General features: G+C 37.6%; 1 protein-coding gene across 1 annotated transcript in view; it reads left to right on the forward strand.

Annotated features, from left to right (window-relative positions):
* Window positions 1-22,802, forward strand: part of gkt (tyrosyl-DNA phosphodiesterase glaikit) — a 43,452-nt gene extending 20,650 nt beyond the window's left edge. The window contains exons 9-13 of the mRNA XM_083119233.1: window positions 638-808; window positions 2,368-2,620; window positions 4,328-4,443; window positions 7,648-7,858; window positions 22,536-22,802. Coding sequence (XP_082975359.1) covers window positions 638-808; window positions 2,368-2,620; window positions 4,328-4,443; window positions 7,648-7,858; window positions 22,536-22,673 — 889 coding nt within the window. The 3' untranslated portion in view covers window positions 22,674-22,802. The remainder of the gene's footprint in view (window positions 1-637; window positions 809-2,367; window positions 2,621-4,327; window positions 4,444-7,647; window positions 7,859-22,535) is intronic.
* Window positions 22,803-25,321: the final 2,519 nt, after the last annotated feature.

Genomic DNA, 25,321 nt, shown 5'->3' on the forward strand with positions numbered 1-25,321 from the left:
AAACATAAGAGCTGAAATAAATTGAGTTAGGAGTCTGGCTGAATGGAGGTCAAATATCTGAAGTGTGGCCTGCATTTTGTCAGTTCAAGTTGAATGAGAAAGTGCAAAATAGAAGGTCAAAGTATGGAGATGGAACTTGCATCAATGTGGTTACCACCTAATTAGGTGCATATAGATAGATCAGAATATTAAATATATATTAACGAAGATGGGAAATACATTTTTATTTATCACCTGGATACAAACAATCAAGACAGCAATTTCCAATAAAAAACCTGACAAACTATGTGATATGCAAGTGTTTTTCTTCCTGCTCCATTGGGTCTGATGATGCAAACGTGATTTTTGTGAAAATGTTATAAAATCATCAATGTGCTGTTTATAAATGATTAATTACAATCAAGTTAATAGCTAGTAACTTAAACTTTTTTGAAAAAAAAATTGTGTGTATGTTTTTAACAGAGTTCCTAAATATATTAAATCTTTTCTAACTTATTCATGTTAAGATTGATTCACAAAATGGATGTTACAAAAAATATTTGTCACTTTATATCAGATGGGTTCACTCATCATTCCTCATTCCAGGTAATACTTTGTGCCTATCAAATAATGAAGTGATAAAAATTCACTGTTTCAGATTGTGGATGAGTCCTTTGTGCCCTCAATTGCCTGATGATGCTGATACCAATGCAGGGGAATCTCCTACAGAGTTTAAAGCAGATTTGTTACGCTATCTGTGCTTTTACAAGCTGCCCAAACTGCAAGAATGGATTGGGAGAGTGAGGCGAGCAGACTTCTCCAAGATCAGGTAGCAACATTAGCTGTCTTATGTATCATCTTATGTATGAACTTAATATCTTCAGTCGAAGAAGAATTATTTGCTCAATGAATTAATATTAGGAATCCTTTAATATTTAATGCATAATTCAACGTTTTCTGTTTTTATTGCCTCGTTTTTCCAACCTAATTTATAAATAATTGGTGGGTGATCTAAGGTCAGATTTTTCTGGCCTTGTCCCCGCATGAAACGGCTCTGGGGCTCACCCAGCCTCAAATCAATGAATAGCTGGGGACACCCCTGGGGGGTAAAATCAGCCAGAACCTGATGCTGATCAATCAGCTACAAAATGGGTGAGATCGTGAATGTGTGGGGTCCTATTCCCACATCACCTAAATGTGCTTTCATGGCACGGTGCTATATGCACAGAGAACTTTACCTTAAATATGGAAGAAAATTTTCAAAAATGAACACACTAATATGTAAAAAAAAAAATGTAAAGTGCTCCCCTGGGCTTTGCACCATGCCATGAAGGCGTATAGGGGGTGTGGAGTTAGGGCCCCACACTTTCTTGATCACGGCCGAAGATGGGGGTGATGTGATCAGCACCATGCCCCTGGCTGCCTTTATTCCCCCAGAGTTTTCTCCAGGTACCCACTTTATACGACGCTGGGTGGGTGCCGGAGCCACTTGAACAGGTGGAAAAATTTCCCAGTTCTCCCCCACCGGGGACCGAACCTGGATCTCTCGCATGGTAGTCAGACGCCCTAACGACTGAGCTACCGCAGCTGCTACACCAATATGTATTCTTTCATTTTGTATTACCATCAAAAACTAGATGTGGGTACTACTCTTATCTGCTAATATTTATTAATTTGATGTTTTAATGATACATATAGTCATCTTTCTCAGGAGCTATTCTGAAAATCCCACATGTGAAATATCAAAACTTCAAATATCACAAGGGAAACATGTTTCTATTTATAACAGGATACTGTCGCAAACAATTTCAAGAATTTTAATTTTCCATACTTTGAATTCAGTCCCTCACTAGGGCACATTCCACTGGTTCATACCAACGTAAATTGCAGGTATTCTTTTCAAGTAAAACAGAACTGTTCATCATACTTCCTTCTCGGTGGATAGAGGCTATCAGGGCAACTTATTCTTACTCAATTTCACACTGGGATATTGCGGGGGGGGGGGGGGGGGAATAGTAATCAAACTAGAAAAGACAGGTTATCTTGCAAGGAGACATTTAGATGACACCTAGCACCTATTATCTTCATTGTAAACAACAAAAGCATTGACTTATCACACAGTTATGTGAAAATTGTGTCACAGCCAGGAACTGAACGTGGGTCCCTGGCATTCTTAGACCAAGTCTGAGCAACAAAGCCCCACATTTTCCACACATACAACTTCGTGCCATCTCCCTGCATTTAATGGAACTAATACAAATTCACTATCTCTGTGAAATAGATTACAGCATAAAGAGGATACAGTGATTTGAGTAAAATATCGCCCTGAAAAATTATAACTGCCGTTGAATTATGTCTTTTATCTTAAATAATCTTTCGTTTTCTCAGGGTTTGGTTTGTGTCGTCAGTACCTCAGTCTCACAAGGATTCTGATATGAATAAGTGGGGTCATCGTCGATTAGGTAATATCTTGAAAAGGCATGCCACCCAGATGGACAGCAAGTGGACTGTCATTTCTCAGTGCTCTTCCATTGGAAGCTTAGGTCCGGAACCATCCTCATGGTTGCTTGGGGAGTTTAGGAATAGTCTGAGTGAGGCAGCAGGGCAAGCTATTTGTGTTCCGTCTCCTCAACTCAAGGTGGTAAGTTTCTGTTCTTAAAAATTCAGCAAGTGATACTTGTTTGAGTTTTGGTTTCTAAGTCCATATTATGTACAGGAAGGCTAATCAGTACTGAACCTACAGTTTAAAGTGAGATCCGAACCGTTGTGCCTCCATCATGTCTGGAACTTTTGATTACAAGGCACAAGGCATATTTGATCAAAAAATAGTGGAAATACAACTTTCAGCTTAAACTTTACATTTTCATGCAGACAAGCACTTACAGAATGTGAATTTCCTCTGAATTCTGCAACATGTAATGGGCATTGATCTTTATTTTTAGAATATTACAACTACATTAAGTGAATTTAAGAATATATTGCAGCAAATGTCTTGCAGATCTGCATGGTAAACTTTGAATGTATTGTCATGTTCCTATATTAATAGCCAAATTATACACAAGCATTATTACTTTTTACAGACATTATTTTAGCTGAAAAACACAACATATGCTGACCAAGGCTGTATATATTACAGTCAACAAAATTAACAACAACGTTTCAACCCTCTATCCAAGTCTTCCTCAGACTTAAAACCAAATTGGTTTCAAGTCTGAAGAAGACCCTGATAGAGGGTTGGAAGGTCATTTTTTTTTTTTTACTGAAACATAAACTGCCGTGGTCAGCATATGTGTTTTTTTTTTCTGTCATGGAAACAAGGCTTAATCATGTTAACATTTTAGCTGTACCCATGTAATTTTAATCATGATGTGAAACAAACTTTGCATGCAGTAGTAAATATTTTTTCTTGTAATTCATAGAGTTTAATTTCACTTTATAAAAAGTAGAAAGTGAATATTTTGTTTTTCTTTTCTCATCTTTATCCTTGTCAGCATAATTTCCAAAATATTGCCATTTGCCATATTGGTTAGGGTGACCATAATATTTTGACCCAAAAACAAGACATCCCAAGGAGATCATTCCCCCTCCTTCCTGAAAAGTCTGTTAGACCTAATTATAAAATTATTTTTATTATTAATATATTATTATTATTTATTAAAGGATGGATCACATAAATGATAAAATGATACATCATATACAATAAATAAAATATGATCTCCCAATGTCAAGAGGTATTAATTATTATAAACTCGACGTGACTTGCATAGCCTTTCTCGTCCTTTCTGATCAACCTTTGATATTAGTCCTATGCTGAAGTCAAGTAATGCCAGACGTATTTAGCAGAAGAACCAATCTTCTTAAGAGCAGCTTCATTATTCATTAACCATTTATAAATCTCCTTGAAAACTTTACCCCACATATCAGAAACAACTCAAGAATTTTTTATTTTGAGTTTGCGTCAAGACGCAGGAACTTTTAATTCTTGTTGCAATTCCATAAAGAAACTGCATGCTTATTCACTGCTCTACAAATATCGGAACACACACAAAACAATACAATATCTTTTTTACCATGAAATGTCTCGAATTTAGACTTGGTTTTCAAGATAACTCCTAGACTTATAAAACGAGACAAATAGTGGAACAGTAAAATGCAATTTTTGTCACTTTATATCTGGATATTATTTAAGTGCTACTTGAAACAAAACCATGTATTTGATTCATAGGAAGAGTTTCAAAGGTGAATTGTGATTCGTTTTTCTTCCAACAAAATGTAGTTCTTAGTGTTAATGACATTATTTTATAATATTATTTGCCCAGTTTAATAAAATTATATATTTTACCCCCAGATATATCCAAGTTTCCAAAATGTGGCAGACAGTCATGATGGTCTCTTGGGTGGAGGCTGTCTTCCATATGGAAAGATGACTCACAATAAGCAACGTTGGTTTCGAGATTATCTATAGTAAGTACTAAAAATATACGGCTATTCTTTAATATCAAAAGATCATGAGCAACAGGCACGTATCCAGAGGGGGGGCTTAGGGGGCTCGAGCCCCCCCCGAAAGTTTTAGGTTTACACTAGATAAAATGAGGTTTTTGGTTTCTTGTGGTGTGAAATAAAATAATGTGACAATAATTTAAGGAGAGAAATAATTATCGAGGCAAGACGGAGAATGTTCCGTAACCCTGTTATTGATTATAGCACATATCCAAGATGAGGCACAGGGGGCTCGACCCTCTCCCCAGGAAATTTTTCAGTTTACGTTAGATAAAATTAGGTTTTTGGCTTCTTGAATAATGTGAAAATAATGTAAGGAGAGAAATAATTATTGAGGCAAGATGGAGCATGTTTTGAACGCCTGTTATTGTTAATAGCACGTATCCAAGGTGGGGATGAGGTGGCTCGAGCCCCCCCCTCAGGAAATTTTTCAATTTACACTAGATAAAATTAGATTTTTGGCGTCTTGAATAATGTGAAGATAATAAATTTATAAATCTGAGAGAAATAATTATCGAAACAAGACGGAGAGTGTTCTATAACCTTATTATAGTCAATAGCACGTATCCAAGGTGGGAATCAAGAGGCTCGAGCCCTCCTTCAGGATTTTTTTCTGTTTACACTAGATAAAATTAGGATTTTGGCTTCTTGAATAATGTGATGATAATTTGGGAGAAATAATTATCGAGACAAGACGCAGAATGTTCTATAACCCTGTTATTGTTAATAGCACGTATCCAAGGTGGGGTTGAGGTGGCTCGAGCTATCCCCAGAGAGTTTTTTATTTTACACTAGATAAAATTAGGTTTTTGGCTTTTTGAATAATGTGACGATGATTTAAGGAGATAGACAATTATCGAGGCAAGAATGTTCTATAACCATGTTGTTGATAATATTGCACGTAAACTTTTCTTGCGCTTTCGGTGTTGTCGCAGCGCACTTGAGCACTATGTAGACACTTATCAGCATTTGGAAGCTGCACAACAAAGGTAACGCCACACGTAGGGCGATACGTTGTAATTTCTAATCTCTGGAAGGTGGGAGAGGGTACGTTCTTGAATGAGAGAAGGAGTCAACTACTGGCAATATTAACGAATCATTTTATCTGCGGAACGTTCTAGAATATAATGAGGATATAAATACGCGGATTCAATATTTCGGTTGATCTGTACAAAGAATCGGTTAATGAGATTTCAGAGGTGTGTGTGAGAATAGTATTTGGTTTATTGGGTAGAATTGTAAGCCCCGAAATTTTCTTTCATACATACAGTCGATTGGTGATCAGATCAGTCAGCGTCCTCTGGTTGCTTTATAAGATATAGTGATTCGAAAATGAAGACATTGACGACAGCAGAACTTCCGGGGCCTCAGTGTAGTGCTAGTTCGGTTCGAGGGCCGAAGAGATCAAGGTGCGTCTCTCTCTCTTTCTCTTTCTCTCTCTCTCTCTCTCTAAAGTGAATATTTCAGCAGTACCGGATATTGGAGTGGTTTGTTAAAACAGAAATAAGCTGCATGGATCAGCTGAAAATCAAAGTTTTGAGTGATGATTTAGTTTTGCCAGAACTAAATTTCATATATGCAGTCCGAGAATTTCATGGTATAAAAAATACTTTTGTTTCAAACACTTAACTTCCATAAAGAGACAGCCGAAAATTTTATGAATGTCGAGAAGAGAAAGCAAGATGTTGCATATGTAGACATTTTAGGTGGAAATTGCAGGCTCTACCAGGACCCAAATCAGGGCTCTACCAACTGAGCCACCTAGCCATCCTTGACTTCAACCAATTTTTCGTTAAAATGTCTACATAGTACATGTCCTGCGTATGTCAAATCGTAAGGAGTTGCCTGTATAGTGAACAAGCACAGAAAATATAGGAGAGAGAAGAAAACTGAGGAGCATTCCCACCGGTTGAGGAGAATTTCTTGCTGTGGTCAACAAGAGCTACTACTTCGAGGTGACAATGACAGTGGCCTAATAAGGTAGATTTCACACCGTGTCGCCTGAGGATTTCACAAGTCGAAATTAGGTTTGTGCGGCCTTTTGTGTCGCTACGGTGTCAAATGGGGTTATGACCTCACCAACCCTCCCTTGGGCACGTCACTGGAGATAAATGAGTAAGCATTTGAGCATACTGGGAGACGATACATTAGATGTGTTGGGAACGGAAGGGTTTTCACTGTGCATTAATTGTTTCGTGATCCACCTGTATTCGAGAAGACTTCCTTTGTTTCGTGCCGATATATGACAAGACAGCGGAAGCTGTGACAGGCATTTTTGAACACTTGTGAGTGCTAAGGCCTGAATCTGAACAATTTGGTGGGTTTCGGCTTTTTATAAGAGCTGCAAATATGGGAGGACAAGACACGTTAGTGGTGTTCAGGCTCAAATCAGAGAGAAATATTCGAGAGCTGTCTGTGTCCAGTTCGCAGCCCACAATTTGAATCTCGCTTTGTCGAGTGGATTGTCCATCTCATGGTCCATCCCGTGCATGTGTAACAGCTTCGTAAAAACACTCAAAGACACCATAGATGTTTTTATGCCTGATGAGAAGAAATGGACAAACACACATACTGAGATGGTTCCGGCACACAATGTTAATGCATGGAAACAGAGGAGTCGAGTGGTAAAGAATGGTCCGATTTCACGTTGTGATTAAAATGGCAGCCTTACAGTGGCGACGATTTAAGGGATAGTTGCTCCCAATTTTTTGTTTTCTTGCCTCAACATTATGGCCTCTTAATGTTAAGCCTTGATCTACCAAGAGAAAGTAAACTTTCCTTGCAACGCCCTCCGCACCCCCCCCCCCCCCCCCCCATTTTGGAAACCAATTGCCACCACTGGTCTTGAACATACAATTGTGAGGTTCTTACTATACCCCTTAAAAAAATGGTGTTGAGCCCCCCCCGAAAGGAATTCCTGGATACGTGCCTGATGAGCAACATGTTTTTTGGTGTATTATATTGTTCAGTATATGTAAATTAAAAAATACAAAATATTATGTTGATTTGTCAATGTATAGTTAATTGAAAACAGAATAAAATCAAAGAAGAAATGTGCATTATTATCAAAGTATAATTTATCATTCAGTATGAAGGTTTATTTTTAAATTTACATTTAAATGAAGCTGAATTAATGTTTTACCATTAATGATTTTTTTTTCTGTATAGTCAGTGGAAGAGCAGCAGAAGGTACCGTAGCAAAGCCATGCCACATATTAAGACATATGCTAGGCTGTCACCAGACAATACAGAGGTAGGCTGGTTTCATCTCACCAGTGCTAACTTATCCAAAGCAGCATGGGGTATGATGAATAAGAATCGCACCAGCTTATATATCATGTCATATGAAGCTGGAGTCCTGTTCTTACCAAAATTTGTGGTAAGTGTTTCCTCTTCTTCCTTTTTGTTTGGTATGTGCATTATCCCCAATGAAACTGGAAATGACTACTCTTTGGTTAAAGATCTAGTTTTATGTCTCAGGAAACCAAGGTAAAAAAATGCAGGAAAATGTAATATCGAGGAAAATTTTATAACATTCTGTTATATTGGGACCATGAAAATTTAATATACAGGGTGTTTCTAAAGGTCGTTTACAACGCTTGGGAGGTGATTCCTCACACTAAAACAAGCAAAAAGTCTAAGTTCCATTTTTACGACTGAGGCTTCGTTTCCGAGATAGGAGCCTCGCAAAAGGTGACAAAGTGAACGTCACACCTAACTGGGACGAATACTATCACAGATAGAGAGGCGGTTCCAAGGGAATCATAAAGGAATCGTATGTGCTCAGTCCGGAAGTCACTATGAAAAGTTCACTGCACGCATGCGCAATGGAGTCCTCAAAGGAATTGGGGATTTCCAGCAACAACAATGCATGGAAAAGGTATGTAACGCAGCAAGAAGGACCGTGACAATGAGAAATGCATGCAAGACAACACATCCCGACCTCAAACATCAAAACATGACCACCGAACACAAAATCCGAAAAGTTGAGCACGGTTGCATACCCCAGTTACACGCGAGGAATGAACGAATCATGTCATGTGGCATACGAGAGACAGGAGGAGGGAAAGAAAAACACAATATCAGATGATTGCGACAACGTGTATTTTTACACGCGACAACTGCGTAATATCCCCCCCCCCCCCCACACACACACAACAAACAACAAATGCTACAATATCTTACGCACAGACAGTCCGTGTCACTGTACACCAACTGAAGATGTCACTTTCACCACACAAAGGGGGTGGGGAGCAATACCAAAAGTGTTCTCACTGGTATTTGCCGAGGGCAATAATCACAGACGGTTTTCAAAATGTCTGCCGTTTACTTCTACGCAGAGATGACAGCGACGAATCAAGGATTGTCGAGTACGAGCAAACAAGCCAGGTGTATCTGCTACCGTCGCGGCGGCGACGTTGATGCGAGCAACGAGGTCCTCAGCTGATGTGACAGGTGTGTCGTATACGAGGGTTTTCATTTCTCCCCAGAAGAAAAAATCGAGAGGGTTGAGATCTGGCGACCTCGGTGGCCAAGGCACAGGCTCATCCCTACCAATGAACCTATTGCGAAACACGTCATGCAGGAAATGTCGTACATTACGATCGAAATGAGCTGGTGCACCATCGTGTTGGTACCACATTTCTTGCCGCAGTGCCAAAGGTACGGTCTCCAACAGTTCAGGCAGAACCTCACTAAGAAATGCATGATACGTGCGACCATTCAGGCGAACAGGGAGAATGTATGGTCCAATTAAATGATCATGTACTATCCCGCACCACACATTCACTGAAAACCTGTGCTGGTGATGGGCCACAAAAAGTGCATGTGGGTTGTCAAAGTCCCATACATGACTGTTTCTACTATTGAAGACATCCATCCTGGTGAAAATGACTTCATCTGTCCACAATACGTGTGCCCCGAAGTGAGGGTTTGTGTCCAGCTGATGCAACAACCATTGGCAAAACTCCATACGAGGGCGAAAGTCACGAGGTAACAGTTCTTGTACTTTCTGCAGTTTAAAAGGGTGCATTCCTTCATCTGACAACACTCGCCAAACATTCACATGAGACGTGTTTCGTGCCCGAGCGAGCACTCGCGTACTGGTGCCAGGATGTTCTGCGACCGCTGTTAACACATCTTCTGCAAACTGATGTGTGCGTACACTTCGGGGTCTTCCAACTTCTTGTCGCGGTGGTAACACTGACCCTGTTTCACGCAGTCGACTGTCCACTACCTGAAAGAAGGTGTGAGACGGTAAACGTCTATGTGGAAAGCGTTCTCCATAAAGACGCCTTGCCTCACGGCTATTACCACGTGCCTCCCCATACATGAGATGCATGTCTGCTAGCTGCTGGGTCGTATACGCAGCCATCTGTGTAATAGCGAGCTGGAACTGCAAAGTATTGTTTTTGTTTAACACTGGCACACTGCACAAATTGGCCGTATCACCGTACGAACACCACAGACCAATTGTTGCGATACTTGACTTGCCCACTCCACCACGTCAACTTCTTTCAATGCAACATATTAGTACTCTTCAATGCGTATGACAACCTAGAGCGAACTGCTGATCATATCCCAGCACCTGCAACACGATTGGGACGACTGCCGGAGAGAACCAACCCTTCGAGCTCCTCTCGCGGGAACAGCAGTCATGAAGGTCAAACGTAGACTACGAGAGCCAGACTTGCCTGTGCAGCACTTCCAAAACTGGTCTCTTTTACGTCACAATGATCGCGTGCGAACACTTTTGGTATTGCTCCCCACCCCCTTTGTGTGGTGAAAGTGACATCTTCAGTTGGTGTACAGTGACACGGACTGTCTGTGCGTAAGATATTGTAGCATTTGTTGTTTGTTGTGTGTGTGTGTGTGGGGGGGATATTACGTAGTTGTCGCGTGTAAAAATACACGTTGTCGCAATCATCTTGTTAAAATGTTTTGATTCAAAAGATTCTCATACCCAAATATGTTCATGTAAATTTTTCATAATGTGATATATTCTGTGAAGCAATTTTTTTTACGTTTAGATTGTCCTGTGGCCTAGAAGAGGAGAGAAATAAAACTTCTTATTTCCAGTTTAGTTCGTTTGAATAATGGCTTAAAAGTTAACATGCAGTATCAGGTTTGAATTATGGCTTCTTAAAATTTAACAGGTTATGGGCCCAGCCCAGGTGTTCATGAACTGTGCTGCAATGTACTTTGGAGTTGCTTCATCACAGTGAAAAATTTTATCGTCAATTTTTGTGATGTACTCATGACTGATCACATGATGTGATAATGTATGTAGTGCTTGTGAAGCTTTGAATCGAAATTTGTGCAATGTAATTTTTTTTTTGTACGAAAATTACGGTGTCAAGAAAATTGAAACAAATTCGATACTACAATGACGACTCCAATCGTGATTAATAGTGGACAGCCAAACATTGAAAAACTGGAAGGTGTTAAGAATTACGCCACGTGGAAGTTCGTAATGAAATTAACTCTGATCGATAGTGGTTTATGGGACTGTATCGAAGCAGCTACTCCAGTGGATCCAGTTCGAGACCAGAAAGCGTATGCCAAGATTTGTTTGTGCGTGCATTCTTCTTGCTACCCACATGTTAGAAATGCTGTAAGTGCAAAGGCAGCATGGAAAAATTTGAAGGCAGCTTACGAAAATCAAGGTATAAGTAGGCGCTTAGCAATTAAAAGAAGACTGACCAGAGTGCGTTATGAAGATTTTCCTTCAATGGACTTGTACCTTGGTGAAATAATCTCATTACAACAAGAGTTGGCGGACGTGGGTTGCAGTGTCGATGATGAAGAAATCGCCGAAATTATGTTGATTGGATTGCCTGAAGAGTTTAATCCTTTGGTAATGGGTATTGAAGGAACACAGACGAAACTTACCAGCGAGTTTGTGAAGTCACGGCTCATGCAGGGTGATTTTCGACGAAGTGAAAATGTTTCCAAGGATTCTGCATATTTAGCTTCAGATAAGAAGAAGGGTCCATTTGTACCTATTTGCCATCATTGCAAGAAGGAAGGCCACATAAAGCCTAGATGTCCTCAACTACAGAAGTCTAAGAAGCGGATGAAGAAACCTACAGTTACGAAGCAAGGACCAAGTTCTTCGCAACACAATAATTCGTTTTTGTTGACTACCCACAGTGCTTATGCCAGTAAAATATTTAATGATGATGACTGGTTACTAGATTCAGGGTGTACTTCACACATGAGTAAACGTAAAGATTGGTTTGATAATTATTCAAATTCTAAATCATCTGAAATTACCATTGCAAATAATCAAAAGGTGATCAGTAATGGAATTGGTGATGTGAAAGTAAAACTCAAAAATAATGTGCAGAAGTTAATATCTAAAGTGATGTATGTTCCAGATATTACTGCTAATTTGTTGTCTGTTAACAAAGTTACTGAAAAAGGTTATGTTATGCTTTTCGATGACAAACGGTGTAGTGGTTACAATGTATCTGATATTGAGATAAAGGCTACTCCAAAATTTACAGCAACAAAGGTAGGTGGCATTTATAAGTTAGACCAGGCTGAAAATTTGTCCATGATGAATTTAAACAATACTACTGTAAATTCTCTTGAAAATTGTGAAGAGACAGTAGCTATGTTGTCAGTTAATGCTTCACAAGATGTATGGCATAAACGTTTAGGTCACTTGAATCTAAAAGGAATGATATCTTTGAGAGATAATTTAGCTGATGGAGTATGTTTTCATGATGACACCCCAAAACAATGTATCCCTTGCATTGAGGGGAAGCAGAAAACTGCATCCTTTCCCAAGGGAGTGGCAAAAAGAGCTAAAGAAAAACTAGAGTTAATACATTCTGATGTTTGTGGACCAATGTCCGAATCAAGTTGGGGTGGTGCACGATATTTTGTTACTTTTACTGATGATTATACTCGCAAGAGTTTTGTATATTTTCTTAAATTTAAGCATGAAGTATTTGAAAAATTTGTAGAGTTCAAAGCTTTTGTAGAAAATCAGTGTAATTTAAAAATTAAGAAACTTAGATCAGATAATGGTACAGAATACTGTAACAAGAAATTTTCTGCATTTCTCAGTGAACATGGTATAATCCATGAGACAAGTGTTCCATATACTCCGCAACAAAATGGAGTTGCCGAGAGACTAAACAGAACAGTTGTAGAAAAGGCTAGAACCATGCTTCATGATGCTAATCTCAGTAAGAGATATTGGGCTGAAGCAATTTCAACAGGTGTATACCTGAAGAATGTTTGTCCTACAGTTGCAATTAAAGATGCTACTCCAGAGGAAATGTGGACAGGACATAAAGTTAATCTAAGTCATCTTCGTGTATTTGGTTGTACAGCATATGTTTTGACACCAGACTATAAACGAAAAAAGATGGATAGTAAGTCGAAGCCATACATTATGGTAGGTTACTGTGAGTTTACAAAAGGTTATAGATTAGCTGATACTTCTAATTCTGGTAAGGTTATTAAAGCAAGAAGTGTTATATTCCTGGAAAATGTTGCAGGGTCATGTGTCGATAAGACAGATGTCAACACTGACATGTCTTCTGATGTAATTTTACCTCTGACTGTACAGATACCATTTAGTGGATCACAAGTTAAAAACAATGACAGTCAAAATATTGTAGGTGCTAGACAGAAATCTGAAGAAAAGTCAAGTGACACTTTATGTGTTGATAGTAATGTCGGCGAATTATCAGAAGTAACAAATTCAGAAACTGCTGAATGTTCTAATGTAGGTAGTGATTTTTCTCAAAATGTAGAACAAGAAAATGGTAGACCTGTTAGAAATAAGCAATTACCAATTTGGATGGGTGATTATGATTTATCCGACACATCCTTTATGAGTTTTGAGGAACCTGTAAGTTTTGAAGATGCCACAACATGCAAAGAAAATTCCAAATGGAAGAGAGCGATGGATGATGAATATAAATCACTCTTGAAGAATGAAGTTTGGGAATTAGTAGATCGTCCAAAAGACCAGAGTGTAGTTAAATGTAAATGGGTATATAAAGTAAAACAAGATGTAAATGGGGATGTAGATAGATACAAAGCTAGATTAGTAGCACGGGGCTTTACGCAACGATACGGTATCGATTATGAAGAGACGTTTGCACCTGTTGTAAGACACTCTACTCTCAGACTTTTGTTTGCTATTGGTGTGGAATACAATATGGACATAGATCATATTGATATAAGTACTGCATTCCTGAATGGTGATTTAAATGAGACAATTTATATGGAACAACCACAAGGTTATCAGGTTGATAATAAAGTGTGTCTACTCAAAAAGAGTTTGTATGGTCTAAAACAAGCAAGTAGAGCTTGGAATCAGAAAATACATGATGTATTAATCAAAATGAAATATGATCAATCAAAATGTGAACCTTGTGTTTATACAAAATGTATAAAGGGTAAAAAGATGATTGTAGCATTGTATGTTGATGATATTTTTGTATTTAGTGAAGATGCATGTGAAAAACAAATGTTGATCCATGTACTGAAAGAACATTTTGATGTTAAACTATTGGGACCAGTAAGACATTGTCTAGGAATGGAGGTTGACAGGAATAAGAAATTGAATACTCTAACTTTATCTCAAAAGCAGTATACTAAACAGTTACTTACACGTTTTGGTATGAATAATTGCAAAACTGTTTCAACTCCCATGGAGCTAAATGTAAAATTAGAAAAAGCTGAGAAATGTGAAACCAAATTTCCCTATCAGCAATTGGTAGGTAGTCTCATGTATCTAGCAGTTTGTACGCGACCAGATATTGCTTTTGCTTGTAGTAAACTCAGTCAATTCAATAATTGTTATGATGTAAGACATTGGGTTGCAGCAAAAAGAGTCTTAAGATATTTGGCAGGTACACTAGATTATAAACTTAAATTTCAAAAAGGTGGAAATGAAGTAAAAGTGTACACAGATGCTGACTGGGCTAATGATTTGGTAGATCGTAAGTCATACAGTGGTTTAGTTGTAAAATTTGGAGGCTCAATTGTAAATTGGGAATCAAGGAAGCAACGAACAGTTGCATACTCAAGTACCGAGGCAGAGTATTATAGTTTGGGTGATGCTGCCAAAGAGGCACAATTCATGAAAAATTTGTTATCAGAGATAATTGATATTAAGGTGACAATTACAATTTTTAATGATAATTTAAGTGCTCATAAAATTGTTGAAAATTCTCAGCACCATAGGCGTACAAAGCACATTGATGTACGACATCATTATATTAGGGATGCTGTTCAACAAGGAGATTTTCATTTGGTTTATCAACCAACAAATGATATGATAGCAGATTTGTTAACTAAACCTGTATCTAAAATTGTGCATGACAATTATGTATCACAGTTAGGTATGAAATAATTATAGTCACATGTATGTAAAGTATACATATTTGAGTAAGGGGAAGTGTTAAAATGTTTTGATTCAAAAGATTCTCATACCCAAATATGTTCATGTAAATTTTTCATAATGTGATATATTCTGTGAAGCAATTTTTTTTACGTTTAGATTGTCCTGTGGCCTAGAAGAGGAGAGAAATAAAACTTCTTATTTCCAGTTTAGTTCGTTTGAATAATGGCTTAAAAGTTAACATGCAGTATCAGTTTTGAATTATGGCTTCTTAAAATTTAACACATCTGATATTGTGTTTTTCTTTCCCTCCTCCTGTCTCTCGTATGCCACATGACATGATTCGTTCATTCCTCGCGTGTAACTGGGGTAAGCAACCGTGCTCAACTTTTCGGATTTTGTGTTCGGTGGTCATGTTTTGATGTTTGAGGTCGGGATGTGTTGTCTTGCACGCATTTCTCATTGTCACGGTCCTTCTTGCTGCGTTACATACCTTTTCCATGCATTGTTGTTGCTGGAAATCCCCAATTCCTTTGAGGACTCCATTGCGCATGCGTGCAGTGAACTTTTCATAGTGACTTCCGGACTGAGCACATACGATTCCTTTATGATTCCCTTGGAACCGCCTCTCTATCTGTGATAGTATTCGTCCCAGTTAGGTGTGACGTTCACTTTGTCACCTTTTGCGAGGCTCCTATCTCGGAAACGAAGCCTCAGTCGTAAAAATGGAACTTAGACTTTTTGCTTGTTTTCATGTGAGGAATCACCTCCCAAGCGTTGTAAACGACCTTTAGAAACACCCTGTATAAAGCAGAAAGATGTAAAAACTGCGAACGTAAATTCGGGGTTCCATTGTATGTTGTAAGTACAAAAATAATGCCCAATTTCTTTGATTTATTAATGTGTAAAACATGTAAAAATATTAGGAATGGGCTGATATGAAATTTTGGCCGATACCGATAAAGTACCCTTATAAAATTTGCCGATGGTTGATATTCTACTGAGCCAATGTAAAATTCAAATGGTTCATTGACCTCCTTCATAAATGGATTTAACAGATGAACCAAGCTTTACATTGGAAAACAACTGCATATTTAGACATTTACTTAAAAAAAAAGTACAGAATGGAAATTATATGTTTATATTCATAAAAATTCTAACAAAATGTCACAATATTGCACTAAATTGTAATATATGTATAGAAAAATCCCTAAAAAATATTAAGGTATATGTATTCACGTGCAGTTACTATTATAGTTTTTCCAATATTTTCAACACCATTGCCCGTTTTTCCATTTGTGAATGCTTCAGTAAATGCAAAGCAATGACTGGGCGCTCAATGGAGAGTTCAGGGCCAATACAAGTGCAATAAAAATATTCTGAAAGAATGGTGACAGTATCCAGATTCATGTGAACTAGGGATGGCCAAATGGATCCGGATCCAAAAAATCTGGATCCATTCGGATCCGGATCTGGATCCGGATCCGAGAGTTCCAGATCTGGATCCGGATCCGAGAGTTCCAGATCCAGGTCCAAAAATTCCGGATCTGGATCCGGATCCGAGAGTTTCGTATCTCAATCCCATTATAATATTACCACATCTTAAAAGGTATTATGATCTTTGATTACAAACAAATTTTTCATTAGTTAGTCCTACAAGAATTTTTTTCAAGTGTTGTTCCTAAAATACATTTCTACGCATCGACTAACACACTCGTGCACAAAAATAATCTTACTTGTTTAACATAAAATGTCAGAGGTGATTTTGTAAATGCCATTGAAACGAATATGTATTCATTCGAATGTATTGGAAATGGAAACACACATAAATGTGAGACATTCCATTCCAGGATGAAACCTTTAACACATATAACAAGATAGAAATGTTATACAAAAATTATACAATTGTTCTACAGTTACAGTTTTACAAATTAAAATAAAACATTATAATATATGCAGTGTTATATAATTACAAAGTGTAAGACTAACAAGGGAGGTTATCTAAGTGTCCCCCTCCGATTTACATGAAACTTGGCAGGTGCATAGAAGGGCCCAATGGAAGAAATACGTGTTTCTTTGTTTCAGCTAAAAAACGGTTTTAGGGGGCAAAACCCCCTCAAATGTCAAGATGAGGACAAATTTAAGTGAGGATCTGACCCCTGTGTCCTCCTCCGATTTCCATGATACTTGGCAGGTGTGTGTATAAACGGGCCCAAAAGAAGAAATTCATGTTTTTTTTTGTTTCAGCTAAAAAACTGTTTTACAGAGCAAAACCCACTCAATTGGGACCAGTAAGACATTGTCTAGGAATGGAGGTTGACAGGAATAAGAAATTGAATACTCTAACTTTATCTCAAAAGCAGTATACTAAACAGTTACTTACACGTTTTGGTATGAATAATTGCAAAACTGTTTCAACTCCCATGGAGCTAAATGTAAAATTAGAAAAAGCTGAGAAATGTGAAACCAAATTTCCCTATCAGCAATTGGTAGGTAGTCTCATGTATCTAGCAGTTTGTACGCGACCAGATATTGCTTTTGCTTGTAGTAAACTCAGTCAATTCAATAATTGTTATGATGTAAGACATTGGGTTGCAGCAAAAAGAGTCTTAAGATATTTGGCAGGTACACTAGATTATAAACTTAAATTTCAAAAAGGTGGAAATGAAGTAAAAGTGTACACAGATGCTGACTGGGCTAATGATTTGGTAGATCGTAAGTCATACAGTGGTTTAGTTGTAAAATTTGGAGGCTCAATTGTAAATTGGGAATCAAGGAAGCAACGAACAGTTGCATACTCAAGTACCGAGGCAGAGTATTATAGTTTGGGTGATGCTGCCAAAGAGGCACAATTCATGAAAAATTTGTTATCAGAGATAATTGATATTAAGGTGACAATTACAATTTTTAATGATAATTTAAGTGCTCATAAAATTGTTGAAAATTCTCAGCACCATAGGCGTACAAAGCACATTGATGTACGACATCATTATATTAGGGATGCTGTTCAACAAGGAGATTTTCATTTGGTTTATCAACCAACAAATGATATGATAGCAGATTTGTTAACTAAACCTGTATCTAAAATTGTGCATGACAATTATGTATCACAGTTAGGTATGAAATAATTATAGTCACATGTATGTAAAGTATACATATTTGAGTAAGGGGAAGTGTTAAAATGTTTTGATTCAAAAGATTCTCATACCCAAATATGTTCATGTAAATTTTTCATAATGTGATATATTCTGTGAAGCAATTTTTTTTACGTTTAGATTGTCCTGTGGCCTAGAAGAGGAGAGAAATAAAACTTCTTATTTCCAGTTTAGTTCGTTTGAATAATGGCTTAAAAGTTAACATGCAGTATCAGTTTTGAATTATGGCTTCTTAAAATTTAACACATCTGATATTGTGTTTTTCTTTCCCTCCTCCTGTCTCTCGTATGCCACATGACATGATTCGTTCATTCCTCGCGTGTAACTGGGGTAAGCAACCGTGCTCAACTTTTCGGATTTTGTGTTCGGTGGTCATGTTTTGATGTTTGAGGTCGGGATGTGTTGTCTTGCACGCATTTCTCATTGTCACGGTCCTTCTTGCTGCGTTACATACCTTTTCCATGCATTGTTGTTGCTGGAAATCCCCAATTCCTTTGAGGACTCCATTGCGCATGCGTGCAGTGAACTTTTCATAGTGACTTCCGGACTGAGCACATACGATTCCTTTATGATTCCCTTGGAACCGCCTCTCTATCTGTGATAGTATTCGTCCCAGTTAGGTGTGACGTTCACTTTGTCACCTTTTGCGAGGCTCCTATCTCGGAAACGAAGCCTCAGTCGTAAAAATGGAACTTAGACTTTTTGCTTGTTTTCATGTGAGGAATCACCTCCCAAGCGTTGTAAACGACCTTTAGAAACACCCTGTATAAAGCAGAAAGATGTAAAAACTGCGAACGTAAATTCGGGGTTCCATTGTATGTTGTAAGTACAAAAATAATGCCCAATTTCTTTGATTTATTAATGTGTAAAACATGTAAAAATATTAGGAATGGGCTGATATGAAATTTTGGCCGATACCGATAAAGTACCCTTATAAAATTTGCCGATGGTTGATATTCTACTGAGCCAATGTAAAATTCAAATGGTTCATTGACCTCCTTCATAAATGGATTTAACAGATGAACCAAGCTTTACATTGGAAAACAACTGCATATTTAGACATTTACTTAAAAAAAAAGTACAGAATGGAAATTATATGTTTATATTCATAAAAATTCTAACAAAATGTCACAATATTGCACTAAATTGTAATATATGTATAGAAAAATCCCTAAAAAATATTAAGGTATATGTATTCACGTGCAGTTACTATTATAGTTTTTCCAATATTTTCAACACCATTGCCCGTTTTTCCATTTGTGAATGCTTCAGTAAATGCAAAGCAATGACTGGGCGCTCAATGGAGAGTTCAGGGCCAATACAAGTGCAATAAAAATATTCTGAAAGAATGGTGACAGTATCCAGATTCATGTGAACTAGGGATGGCCAAATGGATCCGGATCCAAAAAATCTGGATCCATTCGGATCCGGATCTGGATCCGGATCCGAGAGTTCCAGATCTGGATCCGGATCCGAGAGTTCCGGATCCAGGTCCAAAAATTCCGGATCTGGATCCGGATCCGAGAGTTTCGTATCTCAATCCCATTATAATATTACCACATCTTAAAAGGTATTATGATCTTTGATTACAAACAAATTTTTCATTAGTTAGTCCTACAAGAATTTTTTTCAAGTGTTGTTCCTAAAATACATTTCTACGCATCGACTAACACACTCGTGCACAAAAATAATCTTACTTGTTTAACATAAAATGTCAGAGGTGATTTTGTAAATGCCATTGAAACGAATATGTATTCATTCGAATGTATTGGAAATGGAAACACACATAAATGTGAGACATTCCATTCCAGGATGAAACCTTTAACACATATAACAAGATAGAAATGTTATACAAAAATTATACAATTGTTCTACAGTTACAGTTTTACAAATTAAAATAAAACATTATAATATATGCAGTGTTATATAATTACAAAGTGTAAGACTAACAAGGGAGGTTATCTAAGTGTCCCCCTCCGATTTACATGAAACTTGGCAGGTGCATAGAAGGGCCCAATGGAAGAAATACGTGTTTCTTTGTTTCAGCTAAAAAACGGTTTTAGGGGGCAAAACCCCCTCAAATGTCAAGATGAGGACAAATTTAAGTGAGGATCTGACCCCTGTGTCCTCCTCCGATTTCCATGATACTTGGCAGGTGTGTGTATAAACGGGCCCAAAAGAAGAAATTCATGTTTTTTTTTGTTTCAGCTAAAAAACTGTTTTACAGAGCAAAACCCACTCAATTGTCAAGATGAGGACAAATTGAAGTGGGGATCTGACCCCTGTGTCCCCCTCCGATTTTCATGAAACTTCGCAGGTGTATAGAGGGGCCCAAAGGAAGAAATACGTGGTTTTTTTGTTTCGGCTAAAAAACTGTTTTAGGGGGGCAAAACCCGCCTCAAATGTCAAGATGAAGACAAATTGACGTGGGGATCATCTGACCCCTGTGTCCCCCTCCGATTCCCATGAAATTTGACAGGTGTATAGAGACCCTATGCCCCCTGTTTCTTCCTATGCCATATTTACGTGGTTTCGGGGTCAGATCCCCACTTCAATTTCTCCTCATCTTGACATTTGAGGGGGGGCCTCTATACCCATGCCAAGTGTCATGGAAATCGGAGGGGGAGACTTAGACCTCCCTTGTAAGTGTATTAATTAATTACAAATCGCGCACACAAACTATATATATATATATATATATATATATATATATGTATGTACTTATATTATATACATATATATATATATATATATATATATATACATATATATATATATATATATATATATATATATATATATATATATATATATATATATATATATATATATATGTATATTAGCAGGTAACAATATGTTATGAGCACATTCTTACTTCCCAAAGAAGCGCATGCGGGATGGCAAAACGGATCCGAATCCAGATCCAAAAGTTCTGGATCCGAATCGATGGATCCAGATCCGAAAAATTTTAGGATCTGGATCCTTAGGATCCGGAACCAACCGGATCCGCCAGGATCCGGATCTGGCCATCCCTAATGTGAACAGCAAATACCTTAAAATGAATTTTTAAAAAAGGTGATAGAGGACAGCCATGAGCAGAAATAATTAAATCGCATGTTCCCAATTGACTGATCAAGCGTCCCACCTTTTCTGCTAAGTTTTATTCACGAGACAACATTGATAATTGGGGGGAGCAAATACTGAGGTGCATGGCCTACTAGGTTCCTAAGTCAGCATGCAAGAAGGTGCATGACCCATGACTTCCACAAGAGATGGTGTAATGAAGAGGGCACGACATCATGGGGAGAGTTCAGTTGACTGAATCTGTAATTGTGTTAGCACAAGCTAATGTGGAAGCAGTAGGGGGTAGTCATGTAGCACAAATGGGCAGGCATGTGTTTTCTTTGTGCACAAGTTAACTTGATCCAGTAAATGTTGCTGTGCAAAATCCTTTATCCTCATGTGGGTGAGTGTTGCAGAACTACTTAAGGATGACCCCCTGAACATGTCTGCCATTCACCTCTATTAAGCCTCCTTCTGAAGAACTCTATGCAGTATTATAAGTCAGAAGCAATGCTCGGAGTGAGGGGGATACAGGAAGATGATAACCCCCCCCCCCTAGCAAAATTTTTGCAAAAATCCCCCCAACTGTCTTAGTGTTACCATATTGAACAATATGATCATCCCTCCCCAAGGCTCAACCTAACATCCCCCAAACTAACATTTATCACTTCAACCACTGCTTATGTAGCATTGCAATATATTTCATGCAGCAACCCATTGAATCCTGGTGTTAAAGAAATGTTTTGCAACATTGGACAAACCAGAATTTACCACCTTCATGTTTTAGACTTTTTTTTTCTAAATTTCTATTTGTAAACATTTGAGAAAGTTTTGAAAATCTACCGTTTATTATTATCACCAATAAAGGACAAGTCGGATGGAAATTTTTTTGACCTTCTCAAACAGCATGCATGATGGCTGCATTTTATTATGAAGGAAATTAACCTTCAAAAATTTCATATTAGAATGTAGAAATTTTGTGGAAAATGTAGGCTTGACCAGGTCTCAAACCTGGTTCTCTGACATACCATGCCATTGTTCTATCAACTGAGCTACCTAGCCAACCCCGACTTCAATGGATTTTTGCGCTTCCACTGTTACCCATGTCATTTTTCTCAGCCATTGAAACAGTAATGGAATGTGTAACCTTTGATTGGTGATTTCAACGGTGCCACCAGTGCAAGCTGAATGTTAAATTAATTTTTAGCACACATACAGCAGATGAACTAAAGTGGAAAATTGGCACGGTATGCCAGGGACCCACATTCTAGCCCTGTTCAAAGCTGGATATATATATTTTGCAAAAGAAACAGGTACTTGAAGTATGTATTTAATTTCATAATAACTACAACAATCATGAAGAATTGTATAACCAGTTACAGAATAATTATGAAAATATTGAACAGAAATATCATCACTTATTTCACTGACATGCCAATACATCATTTGAATTATTCCTGTTATTTCAGACAGAATCTGAAACGTTTAAAGTCACAGGCAAAAAAGCTGAAGATAGAGACTGCATATCCTTGCCGTACGATGTTCCAGTGACTCAGTATGAAGACAAAGACAATCCTTGGTTCAGTGATATTTTTTCTTCAATGTAAGTATAGACGGATAGATTTTGTGATCGACTTTGCTGATTTAATTTTTTGTAAATTCCTTACAGTATTTATAAAATGCATTGGTATTTTTTATTTGGATATGAAAATGAATCATGTGGTAAAATAAATATATTTTTCAAATAAATTTGGTGCTGTTTTTTTTCCATTGTCGTGGTTCAGAGCATCTGTTTGCTGAAGCTGTTCTTGCCCCTTTTGAACAAGTATAGTAGTTCCCCCCTCGGCGTCATTCCCAGTTTGTATGTTCACTTCATTATTTTCCTTCTTTCTTTGTTTTCTGTGCATGCTATGCAGTGGCGAAGTTATAGTATAAGCAATGAAAGCACAGCTTGCACTATTAAAATGTTATTTAATTTACTTTATGTTGATTGACTTATTTAGTTTTATGACACTCAATTTCGCACACTCCCTCAGCAGCATCTTAGCAAGCACCACGCATACTGCTTGCGGTCGCACTACACAATAAACCAACTCTCCCAAAGAGTCATATGGCGAAGGTTGAAATGCTCGTGAAGGTACGGTACCCAACCCACGAACAATTCGGGGCTTTTCAGCTTCTCGAAAATAGGTGAGCTGAGCTGAAAGCACATAAGTGTTAACACAATCTTGAAGATGAATATTTGTTTTATTATAAACACAGAGTTGTTGAAATAAATTATTATAACCGTTGCAAATTCCATGTAGACAAACTTTAAATCATTACTTTTAATTTATGTTAAGGGGAATAAACAACGTGGTTGATAATGTAAGACATTAAAGACCAGTGGCGAAGCGTGGCACTAAATTTAACCTTACACCCCTTAAAAACGAAGTTACACTACATCAGAATAAATATTCTTGATAAATCCCTGAGCTTGGTGTTTTCTTTGCTAGGTTGTATATCGCCTACATTTCAACTGATAATTATATCAGTTTTATTCCTATAACAATGAGTAACGTAACCATAAAAAAATGCAAACTTACATAAAATGAAGAATAATGATAATATAGAAACAAAAACACAAAAGTGCTGAATACTTTTTACAACCACATAACCAAGTATCAGCTCGTACCATGAATCACAAAATCGGCGCACTTTATTTTTCGTTTCTGTTACCATGCCTGCTAGAGAAGTGGTAGGCCTACCTACATCTACAAGTTCTTCTTGGTAGCAAAATCCTTGCTGGAAAATGGCGTCTTCAACAAGTTCTCCACCCCACCGCACAGTCACACTCATTTTCTTCCGTAATGCACTTGTTGTTCACTATCACACCACAGCAGAGGGACGACAGCCCGCTTTTCAATTAATGAAAGTCGCAAAAAAATTCCGCGAGACTTTAACCATGCACACAACACAAGAAAGGGGAAACAAAAACAAACCACATTTAAAAGCGGTCACTGCTTAAAGCAGAGATGTTTCTGACTCAGAGGGGAACATCCCTTTCGGACATATATAAATTCCCTCTCTTGCCTTAAAATTCCCTTATATCTCGTAAAAAAGAATGACAATTCTAAGGATTTATCCAGAAATTTCTGTGAAAGGAGATGTAAGTGCTTTCTTATGGATGTAAGTGCTTCGAAGAGTGTTTAAACCACGGACTATGTAATTAATAATATTTTGTTCACATTTGACATGGGATTTGTAAAACTGGTTCAATATTCAGTTTTAATTAAACATTTTAATTTTTGAAAAAGTTATTGCACTTTTTAGCTCAATTACTACCAACTGAGTTCAAATATAAACCAAAAACAGAGATTTTAATATTTCCAATGTTTATGCTCTCCTACAAGCAAGAAATAGAAACAAATGTTTAGCACATTAATGTATATCTAATTTTCCAGTTTCTCGCTCATTTTTAGGTGTTTCTCCATTTTCCCCTTCAGTTAGTTTTTTGCTTCAGAATTCCCTATTCCTGGAAAAAAAAACTCCTTTAAACACCACTGGCTCAAATTTCCTTTGTAGGCAACAACCATTCATTCATATCCAACAACGCTGAACGCTGGAGAACCCTCCTCTTGCAGGACCTGGGTCTCGCTGGCATGTATTCACGGTTAGCCAGTGAAGCCAACCAAAGCATAATGGTGCTAAATCTAACACAAGTTTAAAAAGTCGTTTGGAAGTTGGGGATATAAATAAAACAAGATGGTTGCTGTTCGTGGTAGTTGAATTTTCTCAAACTTTTCACGTATAACGTCAAACTCATCCCGTTGGTTGAACCATCCAAATTTATATTTTGTTTCAAATTAATATTAATAATATGTAGATTGCAGAACAATTTAGTAGTATGCAGCATAATTATGGAGTTTAAACGACACCATGGATGTTCAGAAGGGGCAAGGGGAGGAAGCCCTTCCTGGAAAATGAATGTCAACCATAAAATAATATATTTCACACTTCATTTCAGTCACATCAAATTATGTTAATTATTGTAAGAGCATTGCAGAAAAATGTTGAATTTGTATCTTTTGATGAGGCAACTTTATTATGGGGGAAATATACCTAGTTTACCCCCACCCCTGGAAAAATTACTATGCTTAATCCTCCCTCGTGGAAAGAAATACTGTGGACATCCATGAACAACACTTTCTAAACATGAGGTTTGCAATGCTGCTGTAAGCCTCTGGTCGTAGGTTTACACAGCGTAGCGTACCAC

This window comes from Lepisma saccharinum, chromosome 3 (assembly GCF_977018435.1).
Source record: "Lepisma saccharinum chromosome 3, izLepSacc3.1, whole genome shotgun sequence".
Taxonomy (NCBI): Eukaryota; Metazoa; Arthropoda; class Insecta; order Zygentoma; family Lepismatidae; genus Lepisma; species Lepisma saccharinum.